This window comes from Chaetodon trifascialis, chromosome 8 (genome assembly GCF_039877785.1).
Source record: "Chaetodon trifascialis isolate fChaTrf1 chromosome 8, fChaTrf1.hap1, whole genome shotgun sequence".
In the NCBI taxonomy this organism is placed as follows: Eukaryota; Metazoa; Chordata; class Actinopteri; order Chaetodontiformes; family Chaetodontidae; genus Chaetodon; species Chaetodon trifascialis.
In genome coordinates, this window is record NC_092063.1 from 4,936,718 (window position 1) to 4,960,586 (window position 23,869).

Sequence of the window (23,869 nt, forward strand, 5' to 3'; positions counted from 1 at the left end):
CTCCCCCACCCTCTTAACCCCTCTTACTCGATCAATCCCCTGCAAAAGCCGGCCACAGGCAGCCGTATCCGCCAACACTATCCCTCCTGCTTCGCCGTGCTCCAGCAAAGCTCACGAAACAGCAGCAATACAGGAGCTGGTCTGCAGGGAAGAGTGAGAGGGTGGCGGCGGCGGTGGGGGGAGCGGGATTGAATGGGGAAGCGGGAGATGGAGGGCAGGGGAGGGGGGATTCTTTGGGAAGGGAGCCAATCCAATTACAGGCAGCGGTGCAGCCCTGGTTTCTTTGGCGGCACTAAATTCACATTTCAACGGTCTCTTCCTCCCTCCCCCAGTACCTTCCTCCTTCTTCTTCTTCTATCTCTGCCTCTTCCTGCTCTTCTTTTTCTTACTTTTTCTGCTCACAGAAATGCACTCTCGCACACCACACTCCTCCCTTTCCCCCCGTCTGTCTGTCTCTCTCGGTTGCATGAAAGAGGTAAAGTTATAGAACTGTATCACCAGCAAAGCATCTTGTCACCCCATAGCTGTGCCTTGCTCGGATCTGAAAGAAGCCTGCAGCATCTGTGTGTTTCACACAACCAGCAGCTTATCGAGCTTCTGCAGAGGAGCTGCAGCCAGGGCTCATCAGGTCACCTTATCCCTCTGCCCTCCCTGTGACACCTGAGGGAGTGAACGGATGACACCCTCAATGTAAACACATGCATATTTCAGACACGCTGAAACGCAGGCAGACACCTTAACAATGAGAGCAGGCAAAGCAGTCCTCCTCCAGCCACTACTGTCATCCAACATTATTGATTATTCATTACCTATTAAAAAAGTAATGCTTTCTTTTTCTATGCTGGCGCAGGCTGCTACAGTGGGTAGGCTAACTGTGACCATTCTCTTCTTTCATGCACATTGGGTGGACAGTTGGTGCACGTTGAATCATGTGCCTGCATGCAAATCGTGACTGGTCCTTGTCCAATAACGTACCTGCATGCAAATGTTTTGCACAGTGGTGGTGGCGCCTTGCATGATCACGCCATTTCAAACAAATTGGGTTCAGCCAAAGTGCAGAAACAGACGAGGGAACTTGCACTTGGAATAGTGTGCAGTTGCAGTTTTGTGCTCCACACTGATAGAAATAGGGTTTCAATATCCCCTCAGACCTTCAAAAGGCACAATGTTGAGGACTACTGCTCATCTATTGCTGAGTATTATCAAGGTATTTAGAGTTCTTCTATCAGAAGCTACACTTGCTGCATTTAATGGCTGCCTCTCAGTGACAGGATGATAACTATTTAGGATGACAACATATTAGATGGTAAGTTTGCTAACATGCTCTCTTTGTGCTTTTACCTTATCCTGTTGTCTCAGCGGTTGACTGCTCTGCAAGGTTTCTCTGCTCTGGCCACTAGACCGTGGTGCCCATTCTCTAGGTGCCCTTCTCATATCCTGGCTAATTCCTCCTCCATGTTGGCGTTACTGTGGTTACAGTCATGCCCCTCTGAGGAGCGAACCTAAGCACACAGCAGCACGCAAGGCTACTTTGCATGGATTGAAGGCAGGCGGCAGCTACAGATGAGAGTGTGGAAGGAAGCGGGGAGATAAACACAACAGCAACACAGTGGGGGAAACGCTCTTTTCTGTCTCATCTAATTTAACCAAGTAGAAAAAGGTGCTAAATTATTAAACAGCTCAAACAGGGGATTACATCGAATGAATATTCTCTCCGCCACAGCTTGATTGGTGTATTGATTTAATTATGAATAGATGGGGACCAAAATAACCCATGCCAACAGAATTTGCGTGGCATTGCCAGGCTTGAAATAACAAAGAATTTGCCAAAAGAGGTATCAAATTGGTTTTAGCAACTCTCTCTTTCGCTTCAATATCTTCCACTGAGCTTCATGCAGCTGTTAGTAGGGGGAGGGGCGACTGCACGAGCCAGTTATGGCCCTGTGACACACTCCTGCTGTCACTCAAACAGGCGGCAGCGTGCAACGAGGAGCCAAGTGAATACTGACAAATCCTTCAACCAGCTGCCTATATGTAGTCTAGAAAGAGGAATCAGTATGCAGGACAAACAGCTATTGTGACACAATGCACCCACACAAACACATATTATCTACACTCAAACATTAACATTTTAACATTGACACAGAGTCCATCGGCTGGGCCGACGACAGAGCTGAAGACAGTGCAACAGCTGGTCTAAATCACTCCTGATTGACAGTCTCACTCCTCATATCAGCCCAACCCAGAGCACAGCGCTCACTTTCCACATATTCAATCCTGTCAGAGAGAAATCTCATCTACTACCTTGTTTCCTGTGGCTGGGCTGTGAAATCTGTCATTATTAAATGGCCAGCAGCCCTTAACCCTCTGCAGTGTCTGTGTTCTCTCACCAAGACCAGGAGGTTTATTGCATGGGCCAGCTCTGTCTTTTGCCTCTCAGTGGGCCACAGGCAGAAAGGTGCCTATTAAAATTAATGGGCCAGAGCAGGTTACTCAACGCTGCGACACTGGAGCTCACTTAACAGGAACTGGTAATGACCACTACAGTGAGCTAACCGCCACCATTACCTCTCTCTGACGCTTTGACAGCAGGCATTAAATATTGAGGAGATAAGTTTCCCTGTGACTATGATCCATCTGCACGGAAATAGGACCACTTCACAGTGTCTGTACCCCGTGGACCACTGGACAGCCTGAGTCTTTATGTAGCACTGTGAGGAAGTGAACAAAAACCTCCAGCAACAGGCCTTCAGCTGCTGGGTGGGAAGAGGAAAGGAGTCGGAACTCACCTTCTTTAGACGTCCACTCTTGGTGCCCACAAAGGCCACACAGTAGCCGTTGTAGACGTAGGAGGTGACAGAAGTCATGCGGTCCCGAGTCTCAGTGTAGAGAGTGTGACCGGTTACCAGCTGAGAACCACCAAGTGGCTGGTTGATGTCCAGACCGCAGAAGGAGTCGTCAATGGGCACCGGCTACAAACAGAGAGAAAAAGACAAGCGTGAAGTATGAGAAGAAAAAAAACAAAGCTGGAATGCACAAAAAGCACTAAAAGGAAAAAAGTGAGACAAATGTGTCACATTAAACATAGAAATCCCTGACATGACATGTACTGTATGAGGGGGAAAGACAAAAATACCTCAGAGGAGAGACAGACTCGGAGAATAAGACATTAGGAGAGCGGAGAGGCTGAGTATTATAAAAGAAGACAGCTCAGTAAGGAGGAAAGATGAAGGTGACAGAGTGAGACAGAAGGAGAGAGCGATGGTCAAAGTTGCGGAAATAGTGGCCGTGTCAAAGAGCGTCTGAGACGGAAATCAAGGGGCGAGAGAGGTGAGCCTGAGAGAGGGAGGGAGGGAGGGAGGGAGGTCGAGTGAGGTGGAGGAGTGCGGTCGAGTCTCCCAGCCAGACAAACGTTTGCCTTTCTGTTCCACTTGGCAGACATGTTTCAGCTCCGCCTGACTGAGCTCCACCTTGCTCTCACCGTGGCTCATTACCCTGGCCTATCATCACACCTCTGCAGGAAGACACAAGCTGCATGATAACTACGAGCACCGGCAAACACACCACACGACGACTGCGCAACGCCAACTTTATTTACCCACTCATTAGAAAATAATCACCACCGCAAAGTCTCATCAAGCTCGACTTCGCTTCTTCAGAAAATCTGGGCGTTATGACACTGTACATCTCACAAGATTTGCTCAGAGTGAAGGCTCGACTCCATCCTGTAGTCTATCGAGGAGGAGGTGGTGGATGAGGAGTGAGACAGTGGTCCGTCTGGTGTTGAATCAGGTCAGCTGACACAGGCTGAGTGGCAGTGGCCTCAAAGTGCCATGTGGAGTAAGTGAGATGGCCAGGCAGGCTGAGAGCCAGCGCTCCTCCCATGTATACATCCTATAGTCTCTGGCTCACAAGCTCTTATTCTCCCTCTGAACATAAATATATATATATGTGTGTGTGTGTGCGCATCTCCACGCCCCTCTCTCCAGCTCATTGATTCTCTCTCTGTCACCATATCTATCTCTCGTCTGTCTTCGTCCCTGTCAGAATGGTACAAGCAGACTATGTTGAGTGACATTTCCCTCTCTGGGAGGCAGCTCAGCCTCTCGCTACACACCGCGGCTGTAAAACCTTTCGCTACTACGCAGGTTTTCATGAGCAGAGTAAAAGCAATAATGCTGACGGGGAATAATCGCCTCCACTTTTATAGTCACGCCCTCCACTTTATGTTCCTCTGCCCAAAAATAGCACAGTGCTATGGGGTGCTCCACTGCAGTATTCAAAGTAGAAAATTCAGGTGGGCTTACATTATTCTTTTCTCTTACGGTTCTAAAGTCAAATGTGCCGTTTATATAACTGCTTGTTTTAAACATGCTGGTTAGACACGGATACACAGAATGAATCAGATGGGAAAGCCAGCAGCTATCTTGAGAAACAGCCGTGACTTCCAGACTGTGGCTTATCAATAGCTGCTCCCTCAAACGCATGCAGTTTCTTCACATATGGTCTGTTGAGCTCCAGAGCACTTGGTTCTGATTATTTCTAGATTGTTTAGACGATGCATGCTCAGCAGACTTGGCAGCCAAGCCAAATCCCTCCGGACTCCATGTGGTTGAGTTTTCCTTTGCACCTTGTTGCAGATTTTTTTTTTTTTCCTTTTTTGGTTTTCCCCTGCCTTATCACCAATCTCGTGCAGAAATGCAGATTTGCCACGTCTCAGTCTGTTTCACGTGGCACAAATTACATTGGTTATCTTTAGCAGAGCTGTGGAGAGACAAAAATAGACTCTAACCCTGTGTGATTAATCCTTATCGAATAACTCACAATACAGTATGATATTTCATCTCGGCTGAAAAACAGTTGTTACCCTGGTCTGCTTCAACGGTCGACTACATAATCTTGTTAAACAGTAACATAAATTGATCCAATCAGTGTGGAATTTGAAGGAAGGACGAATTCGATATGACAGGATATCTGCTCTCAGGCTTCCATCCCAAGGGTATATCAGCGTTTCAATGCTAGCTCCCCTTTGCTCTCACGAGCGGTTAATTAGTGAGCGGGGCCTGTTTTCTTGGGGCCTGACAGGATGATAGTGTTAGTCTGAGAGAGACACACACAGACAGTCTGATACAGAAAGAATCCCATCATGGCTCTCCTCTTTGGGAGTGACTACAGAGATGGTGTGAATCTCCAGATGGCAGGAGGCTGGACGGCTGGGTGATAAATCTTTGATTGGCTGCTGTGTCTGAATCCCCTGGCTCAGCCTCAGCTCCATTCTCAGCCTTAGCCTTGGCCTGCATGTTAGTGTACACATACAGTGAAATGTTTGCAAGAAGGGAATGCGAGCTGGGGGTGTAATTAAGGTTCTCCGCTTTGAGCTCACTGGCTACCTACTGTTAGCGACGGACCAGACGAAAGGCGCTGGGGCTGCATGTGTAATTTACTCCGAAACCAAGCGAGGTACAGTTAACTGCTGACAAAAATGACAGTCTCTCAGGTTGGTCTAACCTTGAGTCACCTCATATTTTGATGGAGCCCAGACATGGGCGCTCTAAAAATAGAGCACACAGAGACTTGGGAGCATATTCTTTTAAGAAAACAAGACATAGGAGGAACATATGTGCACTTAAAAGCAGCCACACTGCTTGGGATTTAACAGCGAGCAGCCATTGTTAGCATGGCTGACATATCCGGCTGTTTAATGTAATTTGTTTGGGCTTTAAGAGTTCCTCATCCATTGACGTCTATCTGCATAATCCATATTACACTATGGATTTATTGGCTGCTCAATGAACATGAGGACACAGTCTTAAGGAGTGTATTTTACATCTTCTTATCTCTGCGGCTACACACACAAAGCTTGTGCATCCTTGGTGTGTAACGTGAAAGGAGAGCTGCACGTTATTGGCAGTGCATGCCTGGAGAATGGAGTGGGAGGTGCAGCTTTGCAGGTAATGGCAGGCACCCTTCAGAGCACGCTGAGATGATTGGGGATTCGTCTGAGGAAGCTGGGAAAAGGTTCTAATTTGAGCTCCCGCAGATAGACAGCCTCCCAACCTCAGGACTGTCACCACCGTTTCTCCTTCTTCCGCCTACTCTCCTTCTTCCAAGCTCGCCTCCCGCCTTCTCAGCGGCGCTAATAAAACCCAACAGCGCTAGTTCCAGATAATGTCTCCCTTCTCCTGACAATCACCTCTGACTCTGTGCTAATAGGGAATTTACTGATTTTAATAAGAGCGGTCAATTGAGTGACCTGGGGGGATTAGCAACAAAGGAAGCTGATCAGTGGCTCTCATCATTGTGAGGCGGGGGATATCATTAATTCCTAAAAATACATTAAGACCTACACCACAGCTCCAGGATACACACACACACGTACGCTCAGCATTCACACCCCTTTCCTACATACATGCACGCTCTCACACACACACACACACACACACACACACACACACACACACACACACACACACACACACACACACACACACACACACACACACACACACACAGCAACTGACGAGTCATACACTTAGCTAGTCATTAATTCTTAATATTCTTAAATTCCTATTAGCAATTACAGAATGAAAGCACAGAGGACTGCATCCTCCTGGGAATGAGGGAAAATCAAGAAACTTAATTCTACTTGACAACATGTAGCAGACACACGGCCTTGTGTTATAGCATAATTGGGGATTTCAGAAGGAATAGACCGGCATGTGATCTACAGCGGCATCAGAAGGAGAGCAACTTGAGCCCGTCCCGTCTAGTTTCTGCTGCTGTAGAAGGGGAGAGTGTGTTTATTCGTATTGTGCTCGAGGAGAATATTATGGCTTTGATGGATGGTCTCTAATTTATTAATATCTCTCACTGAACTATACTTGAAAGTGGGATGTTCCCTGATATCAGAGCCGCAAAACAATTTGACATAATTACATGTTGTGTGGGAATCATTCGATAACTGAGCGTGTGTGAGGCGAGCCAGTCAAAAGCATTCCCTGATGACGGCTGCATTTATTTTCACTCCAGCATACGCCCTCAAAACTTAGACCGTTGTGGTTTCTAGGCTCACTGGGAAGCTTTGGTCATTCCCGCACTGTTTATTATCTTATTTTAGGGAAGGAAGCAAGATATCGATGCTGGACCGTTGAAGAATTATAACTGTTAACATGCGCAGGGAATGAATGGTTGTCTTGTCTCTTCATTAGTCGAGGGCTGATCACAGCAGCTTATCACTGAGACCCTGCTTCACCTTAAAGCATCTCCACATGTGCAAATAATAATTTACATTTCCTGATAAGAGCAGCTTTGGAAGGCTGATCGTTGTGTACGATAACTAAATTCAACCACACTGTCACCACATGGAAAAGTCATATTTCAGTCATAATCATTTCCATACTGCAGAGTATGTGTGCATGCATGAGCATCAGTGTCAACTCACTGCTTTGGTGCACTGCACGTCCTTCCCGAGCAGCCAGTTGAGCTCCAGGTTTCCCTCTCCCTGGTAGCAGGACTGCAGACGCTCCTTGATTCGTGCGTTGATGTCTCGGATGGTGAACACGCAGAGAGCTGAGTCATCTGGCGGGCGATGGAACTGCTTCTGGCCCTTAGAGAAGATGGTGAAAAGCACGTCGTCTTGGGCGCTGATGTTGAGTGAGGCGGCGAGGACACGGCCCGGCTTGCCGAGGTAGGCGGCCTGCAGGAGCCGGTACTCGATGCCGTTCTTCACACAGCCAACAGGGAGAGAGACGTAGGAGTGAAACTTGCGATCATCTTTGCAGAGGCGGACGATGCGAGACGTGTAGAAGAGGTCGCTGGTGGATCCGCTGGATGACATGCTGTTCTCTGGAGTCTCAGGCTGGACCGTCAGGAAGTAAACAAAACTGCCACTGGCGAAGCCGTAAACATAGTAGATGTCAAAGTGGGACACCAGAGCCAGAGTGTCTGATGGTATCTTGATGAGGGAGGACACAAAGTCAGTGTGCAACTCATAGTCAAGCATAGCAGATGACTCTGGGTCACGGGGCAGCTTTCGGCTGGAGATGGTAGGAAAGTAGTCCTGCTTTCCGTCTACTGCTGTGCCAATAAATAGGGTGCCATCCTGGCCCTGCGAAGGCACAATGACCCCATACATGGTCCCAGTCTGGTTGACACTGGAGAGGTAGTGCTCTTTCTTGTGGGAGGGCTCCACTAAGATAAAGAGGTCATCCAATCTGAGGAGTTTACAGACGCCCTGGTAGAGGCTGCCACAGGCCAGCAACCGATTCTGGGAATAATCAATGAGGAGAAGCTTGTTGACATTGTTGGTGGAGACGAGGGGCTCAGAACAGGGCTGGACGATCAGAGGGGGGTAGCAGGCCTTGTTGTCATCCTCCGGGCCTGTATCATGGGAGACAAGGAGGGTCAGGTTGCCTGAGAGCTTGTACACACGGTTGACAGCTCCAATATACAATGCCCCTGTGGTTTGGTGAACCGTCAGGTGGTTAAAGACCCAGTCCCGACGTTCAGGGTGGAAACTAGTGAATGTCTGCCCACTGCACAAGGCGGGGATCACCAGGAGCCAGAGGCTTAGCATAGCAGCTGCAGCTCCCACTTTAGGGCCAGGTGATAAAGTTCTGCGTGAAGCCCGCCGGCCCTCCATGTTTAACGGGCCTGCAAGGAAACTGCAGAGGAAGCAGAACAAGCGGGTGGGGGGAAGGAGGGAGGAGACCTTCGCCTTTTCGTTGCTGAAGGCTAACTTGCAGGTCAAATGTTGGCGAGGGTCTTCACATGTTTCTGGAAAAGAAAACAAGAAAGAGAAGAGACGTTAGACATCGCAGCGTGACTCACACATCCTCCAAAGGAAACACGTGACCAAATGGAAAAGGCCCTTCATTAGAGATTTCACTACTTGGAAAGGTCAAAGTTCATCCTCAGTACAGCGATGAGCTGTGAAGAAGAGGAGTGGAGGTTTAAAGAGACAATGGGAGGAAACTATTATGGTGCGCATTCCAAAGGAGTCGCTGGACACAGCCGGATAATGCAGGAAAGACAGGCAGGTTACGGAAATTAGCCTGACCTGACTCACACCGCCGTCACACAGCGAGCAAACGGTTTCTAAGAACAGAGAGTGGTGACTCACACTCCAATTCAGCTCATTTCTTTAAACTTAAAACCTCAGCCTTGAAACTTGAAACACAATTTCAGATACAGTCATTCCATAAAACAAGGCCTGAGTTTTGCTTTTTAGATGTTTACCTATAAAACAAAGCAATACATTCATGACAGTCATGTTTGTGAAAAACCACCAGAAACATAAGCACACAGCTGAAATCCCTGCGCGCTTCCCCTTTAAACTCTCAGCCTCCTCATTTAATTTCTACGCTCACACCCTCCCTCGCATTTCTACAACCCATCCACCAACACCCCTATCTTTTGTTCCCTCTCCATATCTATCTGTAAAAATATACATCGAGCAAAGTCTGCAATTTATGCATTTAACCATGCTGAGCCTGGGCTGCAGAGATCGCTCTCCACGTGCCATAAACCAAGACACGGAGCTCCGTGCAGTCTGTCCCCAGGAGTTAATTATCTCGTCCATTGGAAAGGAAGGCCTGGATCTTATTACTGGAACAAAGTGAGAACAAATTGGGAGCCACTTCCACACACCCCTCCCCTTGCTCTCTGCTCTTTAAGCCGCCTGTTTTACAAGAATCTGAATCTATTAATCATTCTTTTCTAAACATTGCTGCTGTTTTTTTTCCCCATCCTTTTATTCTATTCATCTCCTGCTGACGTGATCAGATCGTAGCGGGATTAATCACTGGCGGCACAACAATCATCTTTAAATGAATCAGCCACTGTATTTGATCTGTACACAACTCCCTCAAAAAAACACCAGGCAACATGTGCATGTGTGTGTGTGTGTGTTTGTGCGCGCCTCATTCCCTCAGTATTATCAGTGTACTCTATCAGAACCGAGCACTGTGAGGGGCTAACAAGTGGAGACAATGGCAGTGCATCCCAAAATCAAGTATGATTAGGCGTAGCGATCCAACAAGGGTAATTACTGCGGAGCTGGAGGAGGTAAGCTGGGGAGCGACACGGGGACGCTGGGGGCTTGAACGTGTCAGAGACGGCCCTACATCGTTTGTCACGCTCCAGATTTGCATTTCCAGCAGTGAGGGCGCAGAGAATCAAGGGTGAAAGATGTGGCTGGAATAATCAACGACTGCGCCTTGAATTAACAAGCACTTGGGACTGAAGATAGGAGAGGAAAGCGTCGTGGGGAGAGATAGTGCACATCAAGGCCGCCACGGCGACTGTGTTCAAGGCAGGTTTGATTTGCAGAGCCGATTTGGGATTCCCTCTGAACCGTGACTGCCCTTTCATAGACCTCGCCTCAAATCTGGTAATGGCCGTCTTGGGGTCCCTCCCTTGCCCCTGTGATCAACGGGTACGCTACTCAGCTCAGACTTAAATATAGACCCTTAGGGAGCGTATTGATCCATGTGTCCATAAACACAGGTCCTAAGGCCCAGTCAAGCTGTTCTTGGCGTGCGCGCAGGCAGAGGTGTGGGAGGTGCTCCGTCCCAGAAGCACTTTATTAGCATGGTCATAAAAGTGCCATTGCCTCTAAAAAAGCAGCGAGGGCCAGACCCCCACCCTCGCTTTCAGCTGCCTGAGCGCTGCCGTGCTCCTTTGTTAGAGTTTGTACATGCTAGATGTGCAAAGTGGATCCCTTTGGTGGTATAATCAGCCTCCTGCTGAGCCAGCTTTTTGCTCGAGCCCCACAGCCTTTTGCCCTTTAGAGCTTTTGCTACACCCCCACCCCTTAATCGTATATGTGTATACAACATTTACTCCCATCCATCTTTTTTTTTTTCCCTCCTCCTTTTAATTTCTCGCTTTTCTTCCCCGGTCGTTGGGAGAGCTATATGCATTACTCCTTCATGTTGTGGCAACAGCTGCAGAGGCAGAGAAAGAGAGTGACTGAATGGTGTAAATAAAAGGCTCCGCAAAGGTTATCCATTCATATTGCTTTCTGTAACGGAGGGAATGAAGTCTTTGTTTAAGATGATCGCATGACCACTTCTTTGTTGCACTTGACAGGGTCTTCTCTGTCCTATGCAGCTGAGGAGTGGGCTTGTAAAGAATAAGAACAACACAGGATCACCCCTTGTGCTTTTAAGTTCAAAGCCACATCTTTCCTTTGTTTATGAGGAGTCAGAATTACCGAGAAGGAAATTAACATATAAATGCAACCAGGAGTGATTCATACTTAAGCATAGTCACCTACTGACCTAGAAGAAGACAGAGCATGACTGTGTTGGCAGTGAGGAGAATTACTGGTGAGGCACAATGAAAGCAGCATTTTCAGCTTTTAATTGGAAATACAAGTCAGCAGCTTTGGAAGTCCTGCAATGTGAAAACGACATGGCTCTCTGCACTATCAGCAATATTTCCTACAGACAGAGAACAGTTGTCTGTCTGTCTGTCTCAGACGACGCCAAACACAACAAGTCCCAGTTCTGAAATAAGTTCAGTTTGTTGATGCATCGCAATTGCGGTTGCTGCAGTGAGGAAGACAGATGGACTGGCACGACGACAAACTGTCAGCTGCTTCAGAGTGTTACATCACATAAGAATATAAAATGCCAGCAAAAATCGAAATATCACGGTCATTGTCAGTAGATTTCCATTTTAACGTTCATCTGACAATCTCTTTGGCAGACACAGAAGGCGAAGAAAGAAGCCGAGTCAAGAGAGACTGAAAGCGCTCATACTCCAGCACGCACGCGGGCTGTGATCACGGCTCGGAGAAAAGACAGTTTTGCGAAACTTTCCATTCATAATGAATAGTGAGGCATACAAAACACTGTTGGCACACTCAGCCAGGCTGCTTCTGAGCGCTTGTTAAACAAACTGGTCCCACTGGCTGCTCTGCTCTGTCACCGTGGCTGGTTGTGGCTCCCTGTGCTGAAATTCTGGTGATTTCCCCAGCCACTGGGCGAGATGCAGCGGCTGTGACAACCGCGGTCAAAGGGAGCTGCGTTGCGGCCGATTATCTCATGAAAAGACGCTAAAGAGCAGCGGGAAGAATAGGCGAGGCCAGACGTGAGGAAATGTGAAATGATAAGCTATGCAAACCATCACTGAGGGCTGTGGACACAACAGCCTGAGGGCAGCGCAGCAGCCAGCACGCTGAATCAGGAGGTGGCCTCTGGAGAAGGAGCAAAACCTCTGTCAGGCCGGAACAGGCAGCAGGTCCTCCGCTTTGGTGCCTTTGGATTTTTTTTTTTTTTTTGCTTTTTGTCCTCTCATACTAAGCTTCTTAACAATGCAGCCAAATTCGCTTGATCTTCTAAATTCATATTTACTGCAATTGTATTGCAAAGATAAAGAACATAAACCAAAATCCGTTTACGGTGCTAAATCCATTGTTGTCGGATAGGAAAAGGAAATGGGAGATTGTAATTTCATGCCTTGGATTAATGTGTTATTCCCCGAATGATTAATGTAAAGCGTGAAATCTTAATGCTTAAGAAAAAGTGACACGCTAGAAATCAAAGAGAACACTTGGACAGAAATCAACAAACCAGCAAGTCGAGAGAAGTGAAAGTGTTAAACATTTCGCTCATTGCGTGGTAAGCTTTTCAGTTTGTGGTCATTTACGCAGTCAAAACAGAAAGTTTAATCTTCCCCAAAGGAAGATCTTCTCCTATAGGAGCCTATAAAAAAGCGATTAGCAGCAGAGGTTAGTCCATCACTCTTCTCTCTTCGCTGCTATCAAGAGCATAGATAATGAGAGGACTCGCTGGCATCTCCAGTTGTTGAGCTGCAGTTCTAAATACATTCTTTTGTCTCAATTGGAAATGGATTCTCTGCTCCGGTGCCAGCTCTTTCCGTCAGCATCCAAGAAAACTCATCATCTTTTCTGCATCCATCCATACTTCCAGCCACCACAAGGAAATGACACAGCAGCAAAGAAGAAGGATAACCCCTAAGAAACCAGAAGACCTCCAGCGTCATTTCTCTCTGTCTGGCTTCCTTTGCTGTGGTGTTGGAGGGAGTCAATTACACCTAATATTTCCTTCAGTGAAGTCAAAATTCCATCACACTGATGGACCCAAATGCTAAAGAGGAAATATCTGTGACATTAGTGTGGTAATATCAGAGTGGTGCAAACACTGCTGGCGCTTTAAAGCCATCACTGCGCAAATGTTTAATATGGCCTTTTAGAAACTAGTTTGTTTTTGTTTATCTTTCGACAGGATATGTGCTGGGCTCTGAGCTACGGCTAAAAGAGCTGTAATTTAGTGGTGCATAGTAAATTAATGTGCACTTGTCCGCGATTAAGCATGTGCTCTGAGGGCACTCGAACAGAGCACTCTGCATCCAGTGTTTATTAGTGCTATCTTTGTTAGTGACCCATATCAGTGCACTTGCTCATGACCATTTGAGTTTAGAGGCCTGCAGGGAGGCCTTCAATTGCCTTTCACTGAATTGCACCCATTGAAAGCAGTCTGTGCACTTCATTCCATCTCAGCCTCTCAGAGTTATTACTCCAGTGAATGCATACACAAGATTATTAAAGTGCCCCCTGACAAAAAAAAAGCATGTCATCATGACGCAGGAATAATGGAGTCTCAGCATAGCTGCTTATCCCTGAATGCAAACAAGGGCACGTGTGTCTAATCTTTCCCTTTAACCCTGCCTCTGCTGAGCCCCCCGCCCGCTTCACACACTTCAAACTCTGTTTGAGCGAACACGCGGTAGCATTACGCCTAAAACCTATGACATCCGCTGAGAGAGATTACAATGTCATTGTTATTCTAATGATTTTTTGTTTCCCCTCCCACAGCCGCCACCTCCTCCGAGCACACGCTCACTCCTATGCTCTTGTACAAGCTCAGACATGCCCAAATCCACACCACCAATCAAAGGCACGCACACATATAGACAGCGGCACTCAGGCGCACATCCAGCTTAGACGTACATAAATTACCCCACTTTTTTTTCCTCAATCCTTGTTTCTGCTGACACAACTAACAGCCCCCATGTACTTTTCCTATTAAATTGGAGGCTGGATCCTGAGGTGTGATCTTCTCAGGCAGTACCATCACCAGTAGCTATGCGGTGTACGCCTCATCATCGCTGTCTGTCATCCTGTGAAAGCAGCTTTCTATTAGGAGGCATTTCCATAAATCTAAATTGTAAAGGGCCTCAGCGAGAGAGGAGGGAATCCTCGGCGGGCGAAGAAAACAAACAGAGCGGGATGTCACAGGAGGCCACAGGATCAGGTATCTCACCTCACCTCAAATACAGATTGGAACTGAATCGGGCTCTTTGATTGACGCCATACAGATCTTATCAATTCCGAGGGCTTTAACTATTCCTGAAGCGTGCCGCCGACGCTGCACGAACCTGTCACTTTGAGAGTCAATATCACGCTATAATGAAAGCCGTATGCGGAGGAATGCCGTTGCACAACATGAAAGGTAAAGTACCTGTGGTGTGTTCCAGTGGCTGGTGGATTCGAGGAAGAATCATGTTTATATGAATTATTAAAGACAGGAGACGTACAGACGCACGGCACTCAAGATCATGAACGCTTGTAAAATCTGAATTTCAACTTAAGCTTTAAATCATTGTTGAGATGCATCAGACGCATCAGCTTTGTGTTGAAATAGCAAAAACTGGTCATTTCTGAGGCGGCTTTATTGGATTGGAACGCACTGTGAGGTGTACATTATACTTTGTCTCCTCATGTGTATGTGAGTAAGGAAGGAAATGCAAGAACGAATTCACCTGATCTCCTACATTTAATTCCAGGTGGTTTAGTGAGGCCACATTCCTCATACGTGAGGCTGCTTCTTTCCGGCCAAATCTTCAGGCACATTTAAAAGTTGTCGAAGCAGACAAATGGACTTGGCTCACTGAAGAACTTGGCTGGTGCACCAGGCAGCAGGTGCAAAGGACAGCCAGAGGGTCACTGGTCTGAACGAGCAGGCAATTGTGCGTCCTGTGTGGAGTAGACCGGAATGGAATGAATGACTGGCTCGGTTCGTCTGGCCTTGTTGCAATCAGATTACATAAACTGTAGGTCATTAATGTGCTGCAGAGTAAAACATGACGAGCAGGTTAGCCGTGGCGAGGGCAGCCGAGCCAAGAAGACACAGATGACATGAACTCAAACAAGGGCAGGCCGCAGCACGACCCGTGTGTGTGTGTGTGTGTGTGTGTGTGTGTGTGTGTGTGTGTGTGTGTGTGTGCATTCAAGCACCAGCGTTACCAGAGTATGCATCTATGTGAACTGGTTTGTGTTGATGTATTTGCTTTCTTTATCAGCAGACTCTCCCTGCAGAGGTGTTATCTGCCTACAGCTGCACTCTGCTAAACAAAGCGTGGACTCTGACCTTTGGTGCGCCGTTGCCCAATCAGAACGAGGCACCGACGGACTGAACCTTCTGTCAAATAATCATGCCAAATCCTCAGTTAGGCATCGGCAAACTGCTCGGCAAGTGAGCAAAATGTGTGAGATTAAGCTCCCGTTCCATAGTGTGTGAAACACTGCGGGTTCACAGAGGCAGACTAATGAAGAAGATCACATGAGAAAAAATGGCTTCCATTTCAGCAGCCACATATATCCAGCGAGCGTTCACTCACTCCCCCGCCCCCACGCTTCATCATTTGTCTCATCGGGATCAGTGTCATGCCGGAGAATGGCTCAGTGGCCAAGGCGACTACTGCTGGAGGGATTGAGAGGAGGGAGAAGGATGGAGAGGGGAGACGAAAAGGGGAAGGCGAGCAATAAAATACAGCAAGAGAGAAACCGAGATAAGGGAACAGAAACGGTGAATGACGGCCTGTGAAAGTGAGCGAGAAGGACAAAGCAAAAGCCGAACTGAGTGCGTGAGTGAGGGAAAGATGAAAGGACAGAGAGAGCAGGGAGGATGGAAGAAAAGAGGAAGGAAGGGAGGGAGGGAGGAAGGAAGGAAGGAAGGACAGGGAGCCATGCAGCCATTACTCCAGCTGGGTAACAAGCCGTTTCAGCCACAGCGGCAGCCACAACTCCAGAAGTTGGCACGGTGCGTCCACTATTATCTGGAGCAAATTTACACAGCCTGGCTGGCACACACTCGAGGTGGGGGGGGACTGAGCAAGAGGAAAGAGGAGAAGCAGAGCCATGTGGAGAAAAGGAGGTGAACAAAGATGTACATAGTGTTATTATTTTGGTCTAAATCCATACTCTATCTACTCATTAGACAATGAAACCTGTTATTTCACTCAGCAGACAGCAGCCAAAATCCGGAATGGTTATGTAAGAGTTTCTGGGGGGAGGGAGAAAATGACGGGAATCCTGTCAGTCAAAGTAATCCCTTCAATTTCTCCTGCTACTGTTTCATCTACGGACTGTGTGATACAGCCCGGCCGAGCTCTGTAATCACACGCTGGCTGAGAGGATGAGGCCACTCCGGGTTGGCTAACTCCCAGGCACTGAAAATCTCAGCAGGAAACGCAATCTTCCACTGAGCTCCTCCATCAAAAACATGGTGGAAAAAAAAAAAAAAAAACACTGCGGATTGCCACATGGCTTAAAGGGGATAGGCTGGACAGGTGAAGTGGTACACGGTGTGCTGCTTGATGAGACACACCACCCGCGGACCAGGGCTGTCACCAGACTCCGAGCAGCGACAATGGGAATTATGATGTAACACTGACATGTAACCATGACTGGTTGCTGGGCCAGCTCGAGCTCTACCCATACTAAAATCAATTATCTGTCGATGCAATTAACACGACAGCAGAGTGTGTGATCTCGCTCTGGAGGCTGGAACAGTCAGCTGGCAGCGTGCACGCCACTGGCACGGAAAGAAAAAACTATACACTGTGCAGAGCAAAAGCCCCAGTTTTCAGGGTATTGCTGAAGCAGCTCAGCCGTCATGTGATCGCCTGATGATGTCTACAGCTGCGGTTAGTGTGTGTGTGCCCATCCAGGACAGCAGTCTTCCCTGGGACTCTCTCCTCAGGTTGATGATGTTTACAGCAAGCCACGCTCCCTCGCTGATATTCTGAACACAGCAAGATGGCATAAATAAGCGCTGGGCTTCCAGTTGTGACAGGTTCCCTGCTGCCACACAGGGGGCCTGGAAGCACAGCCATTGTCATGGTCGCTCCTCCAGTTCCAAGCTCCAGTTCAGTTCTTAGTCCGCTCACAATCCCAGTCTGGTCTGGGTCAGCAGTAGCTCCAGATACACACACTCACACTTGGCTAGCTTATCTCACACTCATGACTGTGACTTATTGCAATGGAAGCACTTGTGAGGAGCTAAACTGCCTAACCCCACCGACCCGCTCTTCCTCCCTCCAGACTGAGTGCAAGAGTGTAAACATCTTGCCGTGTCCTCACATTGTGCGCTGCGCCGTCTTCTCACCGAACTCAATTAAGGGTCAAAGACGGCCAAACAGCAGAGATCTGACCAAAACCAGACGCCCTCTGCGAAAGACTCGCACAGATAAGGCTTCACGTGAGAAGACAGTTTATGATGTCTGCTCACACTCTGGCCTGAATATATATGATGCTACAAACAGTATGGGAAACATTTCACTCATACCATCAGGTAAATAATGTGCAGTGAATATAACGTGTGCTGGTTGTATTAAGAGGAAATCATGGGAGTAAAAATGACAATATAATACACAAGGCATAAAACACTGCAGGAGTTAAATACAGGACTAGAAAATAATATATAGGAAATAAAACACAGTACAATAAAATAAAGTATTAGACTGTGGTAAGCAGGTGTACAGTTTGGAAAATGGCCCCAAGCATAGTGGTGCCTGCCTCTCAAATCCACTATCTGAGGACCATTAAGGCCTATTTTCAGGCACTTTCTGCTCAGGCACATGTAACAGATGCATTATCACACAGTTGCATAGGGCTCAGCCTCTCTGCTGCTCGCTCAGTCTGCTCCTCTCTCCACCTCAGCCTGGAAGAGGCCCTGCTAATTTCATCAGGGGTGATAAAACACCACAAAATCAAGTCTGCGGCTAGTTACTTAGCCCAATCTCCCTTTGGATGAGAGGCAATAACAGCATGTGGCGAGGAAATTGGGTGCTTACTCACCCAGAAGGATACATGCCTCGCAAGCAGAATGCAGTGTTTTCTGTGAAGACAGTCCAGCACGAAACACAATAATGCTACTCATCTCTTGCTCTGTGTATACAGCAGTTATTTTAACAGGAAGCAAGAGGCTGAATGAAGCCCATATGTGCCACGGTTGTAGGACAATTGTAAGCAGCCAACAATGTAGTAGCTATCAACAAATATTTCTTAAACAAATATACATAAATGAAAGAATTCAGAAGACTCAATGACCAGAAGGCTACATGATCTCTATGAGAACAATTCATGGGCAGTGGGGCAATGGCCTAAACGACTTCCAAGAATAGCACAGACTGGTTAGGAATGCTTTCTAAAAAACTCTAGAAAGGCTTGAATTTGAGCACACGGGGAAGCAAAGTTGCAAAACTGCTGCCACAGACCACAGCTTGGAGAGAAGCTTACAATACATTTGTATGCAAGTCCAAGGAGGACTTGCAATAAATATGAATAATAAAACAGTAGTGAGCGCTGCAGTAAGCATTAGTTCAGCTGTGCGCATGCCGGGTGCAGAAAAATCCACCTGATCGTCCTCCGGAGTGCGGCGGCCGCTGCCAGGCCACGCCAGGCCAGGACAGAGCGGGATGGGCCCGAGCCGCCTCGCTGACTGAGTGACTTGCTGTATCAGAGCCGAAGTGCACATGCATGCCTTCCGGCCTGTTCCGTGTGAACCGTGCACAGGATGCAGTGCTGGCCGGGATACGTTGGAAAATCAGCACTGGCCGGTTTCCTGTGAGGCCGTGTCCTGAGAGCCGAGCAGGCATATCACCACAGCGAGCACCTTTCCATCAACAGAAGCTTTAGGAAGTCATAATCACTGCCAAACATATCAGAAGGTTATCTAATAGGTTGTTTTCAGTCACATGATGTTAAATTCAGACGGAGGGCAGGAAGTGGAAGAAAGATCTTACTGTGCTGGCTTAGATGAAAGTACGAGAGAAATGTATAAACAGAAAATCAGAACATTAGATATAACCAGCAGATATAACAAATGAAAGCAGACAAAGTATGGAGGGATACAACTTTCTTATTAGCAGTTGGGTCTACGACCTCGATACCAAAGAGCTCCGGGATGCCAGTCATTTTGTTTTTTCAAGCGTGCGTAGTTTTAACTTTCTTGTGGATTAACCGAGCAGCAAACTTTCAGTGCCGCGGTGCTGAATGTTGATGTTTAAATCCCGGTTGTTTGCTGGGTAAAGCACTCGAAAAGGTCTGGTGAAACGCCATGGAAGATGTGGATCGTCCCAAAATAAGACCGGGTACGATATTAAGGTCAGATGTCTTACGTGAAACCGTTAACACCAAAGCGTTTGTCGTGTTGCTTGCAGCTGTTACTTTAAATATATCACCACAGATTTAAAACAATAGCTAATGGTTCACCACGTCCACCTTTGTAGGACTCGGCTCCTCCCAACTGCAGACAGCAAACAAGCCATTTATTTCTGGCTTTTTTGGGCAATTTCTTGCATTTTTTAAAAGCAAAACTTGAGAGTGCCAGCGTTTTTTCAACTTCTAAAAAAAATACATGCAACATTTTTGAAACTCAGCAAAAATCCGGAGCAAGGCTCGTGTTCACCGCAGTGGCACATAACATGTGCCCTGGAGTACAGGCGTGCACGAAATACTGGGAAGCACATTTATTACACATGTGGCACACTGCTCTGCACCTGCTTACAGCAGGACGGGTGAGGGGTGGGGAGCTGGGAGGTGGAAGGAGGGAATGTCATGGTGACCTAGAAGGTCTACGATGAAAAATTGCATGTTGGTGGAGTAATAGCGATGCATGGTGTTATTCAATATAGCTGTGAAGGTTGAGTATTGTACTGTATAATACGCAAGAGATGGAGGCAGCGTTTGTATGAGCATTACCGTCCACCACTGTGATGAAGCACAAAGAAAAGCAAAGGATAAGAAGGGGAATAGGTCCAGGACTCATTATGTTCAAAGTCACAGGGACAGGATGGAAATAGAAAAGGCCCTATGGACTTCTTGGGATTGTATTTCGTGGCCGTAAACAACTAGGCAATACAGAAAAACCTCGGTCACCGCAGAGGAGTGGGCTTTTTTTCTTGCTCCCACCTCCCTTAACGCTCCTTCTCTTCCTCCAGTCATTACACCTGCAGTGAATCAGGGGTTCTGGCCTTCTTGGTGAACCAAGAAAAGTCAAGCAGCCTGAAATGAGACGGAGGTGGCCGAAGCAACCGCTGCGACAATGTACGACGCTTATACCGCACAAGATTCCTGGCTGTCAGAGCCACTCTGAGCCTGTCAGAGCTGTATGAAGAGCTACTGCAGCCCGTCCACAACACCAGTGAACCTGGGAATAAGTGCTTCACACCCGTTTTCACAGGCCAATGGCCATCCATATTCTTCAGAAAGACACTGGAGAGCATCTTTTATATGTGGCCACTGAGCCTCGCACAACTGTCCGTCAGCATTCCTCTTGTACTACATCTTGATATAGGCGCCCAGCGGAGGCTTGGATCTCTGGAAAGCATGTCATCGATGTAATCACACACACTTGCATGCACATAAGTAGGTCTTTGGGGGGGAAGCATTGAAATTCATAACAGGAATTGTCTAAATCCAGCTCTAGTGTGAAATGGACTGTAATTCTTACAATGCTTTGGCTGCACATTACGTGAAATGCTGGGCAAGAGAAATACAAGTATAAAGGACTTAAGTGTAGCAGCTCTTAAGTGTCCTGCTCTGCCTCAGTCACCAGATCACATTTAGCAGCACAGCCGCTCTCTGAATGCAGCAGTTGCTTTCTGAGCATTAAGTTTGATCAAAGACTAATCTCTCCTCGTAAGATGATTAAAATTAGCATCTGTTTCATTGTTAAGGAAGTGAGGCAGGCTGGGATCAGATCCCACAGTGCAAAAGAGAGAGAGAGACAAAAAGACAGACAGCCAAAAAGAGAGAGGCGAGAGAAAGAGCAATAAAGAGGGGAGAGAGGGAAAGAGCAATATCAGGAGAAAAAAAAAAGAGAGAGCAATAAAGAACATGAACAGACAGAGCAATAATAACTGAAAATAAATCAGAGAGAAGAGCATTCCCATGCTCGGTCAGTACGACCAGTGCCAAACCCGGGCCATCTGAATTCATCAGTGACGGCTGTTACCTCGCATTAACTTTTTCCTCAGACCGCACACATAGATGAGGGAGAGGCTCTGTGGCCTGACTGCTTTAAAAGCGATCATACTGGGCCACGGGTTTAGCGAAGCAGTAAAATGAGGTTTCGGCAAGCAAGCCAGCCCCTCTCCATCCAATTGAGAGATGTAACTGAAGCCTCTCTACGATAAGTACGCTGTGGCAGAGGATATGATGAAATTGATGCCCGCGGTAGAGTCAGCATAAACACAGCAGCGGGCAGCCCGAGCATTTCCTTCTATCACCACATTCTGTCATGGCTTCACTGGGGGAGACAGGGGGGCAAAAAGCGGGGTAGGGTACTTGGCAGTCACCCTTTTAGCCAAACAAAACAGCCCCGCTGCTGCTGCTCCCCATAAACTGCATCAGCAGCAGGCAAAACATATAATCATACTCCGGCAAAAAACTGCAATAACAGGAAAGAGAGAAACGATAAAATCGACTATTTGCTGCCCTCGAGAAAATGTAACGAAGGGGAAAAAAAAGCTCCATTCAGCATTTCATCAGTAACATAAATAGGAGCAGCTGGGGCAGACTAACATGCTGAAGTGGGCTAATTAGGACACTTGGTGGTTGGTTCACTGCTGTTTCAGTCTGGCTGGGACCAGCTAGGAGTCAATGAGAGCGTTTCCCATTAGTCTGGAGTATTTCGCTTCCACACACACCTAGATCATCCACAAGCCTGCACCGCACAGAAGCCGGGCTGGTTAGTCAGCTATTCCCAAGCTCTCCATTTTATTTAACTCAGCCGGTGCAAACAGCGCTGCTTAGTTATACCTCTGCCCACACAGTGCCCTTGACTTCTACAAAAACAGTTTTGTCTTCCTTTTCCGTCCCTCCCTTCCAGCTTCCTCTCCTCTTCCTGTCTGACTCAATGTCACAAGTTAAAAGACTTGTTTCTTGCCGTTTCTTCCTCTGTTTTGCACCAGAGGCTGAGGATTCGGCGCGCTCTTCGAGCCCTCTCGGTGCTACCGGGAGTGAAAATCGACCTTGGGCGTATGTGCGGGGCTTCAGGAGCCATGTGCCAGCTCGTCTTGTGTGCTTTCTGTCTACATGTGGTCACATGCATCCAATATGTGCACTCTTAACATCATCTCAATCAGAAAAACACATGCATCCATCTTCACATGCCATCTCACTTCTATGAATCATCACACTCTTTGGATGATGCCTCTCAGTGGTCCAGATATTTGAATAAATCTGGGCTCCTGATGCACTTTAGATAGTACCATTGTTCTGCAGCTAATTCTTCTCCATTTCCTTTCCCCTCTCCTTTTAAGACTTTCCTAGTAGAGACCTTTTATTGCCAATTGTTACAAGCAGCTCAGATATTGCACTGTGTTAGAAAGAGGTCCCTTTTGTAGCTCTGGCGGTGTTATAAAGGAACTGCTCTAAAATAAAGTAACAATGATTACTGCAGAAAAATCGTTCCGGTTGTCCTTCTGTCTACGGTTTTATCCTGTTTTTTTCCTTTCCTTTCCTTTTTCTCATTGGTTGCAGCAAAGAGAAGCGGCGTTGTTTACCTTGACACAAAGCTGCTGTACATGTTCAGCACCTCAGGGAGCCGGGCAGGCAGACACACAGCGTTTCAGCTTTTCAGACCATAAGCCATTGAAACTACTAATGCTTTGTACGACACAACCCACGAACACTGTAGCCTTGGCAAAATAAACAAAGGCAAGGTGTCCTTTATCAGGCTTGTCGATGTCTGCACAGAAGGAATCCATGAAGGATTTACATTGTGGTGAGAAGAAATGCGTGTGTGTGCACTCAAATAAGTAAGAATGTGCTTATGTGTACTTTGGGGCTACTGAACAGTGAGACGTTGCCCAACGGCCCCTCCCTGTTTTAAAACCTGGTTTTCTAATTTTCTTTTCTGTCTGAGGATGCACAGCAGAAGGCGAAGGTCCCAGAACGCAGGTGAATGTGAAAATGTGCTGACATTTCCCAGCATCTAAGCCACATGCCAGTCCCCTCTGGCATCCCTCCAGCCAGCTCGCTCTGTTTTCTCACTCCTCCAAATAAACAGGAGAGAACGAAGACGGCAAACAGCAGAGAGGGAGGAGCGAGGAGGCCGAGGAGATGACACCGTATGATGTTAATCACCGGCTTTGAAGAAGCAGAGAATGAACCACTTACTGTACCCTCAAAGAGAAAAGACTAACTAAAATGAATGTTTAATTGGGTGATCAAACACTCCTCTTCAGCGATATGTGAAATTTGTTTGTGAGTAAAAACATTCATTAAGGAAGCTGAAATCCTGCAAAAGCAAATTGTTTATATCCAAAAAAAAAAAAAAAAAAAAACTGCCTGAAACATTGTGCATGCTTTGTAACAAAATGCAAATTCACTTCACCTATTCACCCCTGTCAGGTTGAACATGTTCTCTGCGAAATGTGGGGGAGGGCTCGCGGCAGCAGAGGCAATGAGGCTTGTGCAAAGTACTTAACAGTAAACATTGTACCTACAAGCTCAGAGATGCTTTGTGCAACGAGGAAAAAAAGCTTTTTTAATTCCCAGCTTTGCTCTTGTTCTCTCTGCCAGATGAATAAGGTAATAAAGGTGTGTCGA

At 47.2% G+C, this 23,869-nt stretch overlaps 1 protein-coding gene across 1 annotated transcript in view; it reads right to left on the reverse strand.

The window, feature by feature from the left end:
- plxna2 (plexin A2) overlaps nucleotides 1-23,869 on the reverse strand; it is a 166,215-nt gene that overhangs the window by 133,885 nt on the left and 8,461 nt on the right. The window contains exons 2-3 of the mRNA XM_070967634.1: nucleotides 7,442-8,775; nucleotides 2,790-2,972 (exon numbers count right to left, since the gene is read on the reverse strand). Of these exons, the coding sequence (XP_070823735.1) occupies nucleotides 2,790-2,972; nucleotides 7,442-8,641 (1,383 nt within the window). The 5' untranslated portion in view covers nucleotides 8,642-8,775. The remainder of the gene's footprint in view (nucleotides 1-2,789; nucleotides 2,973-7,441; nucleotides 8,776-23,869) is intronic.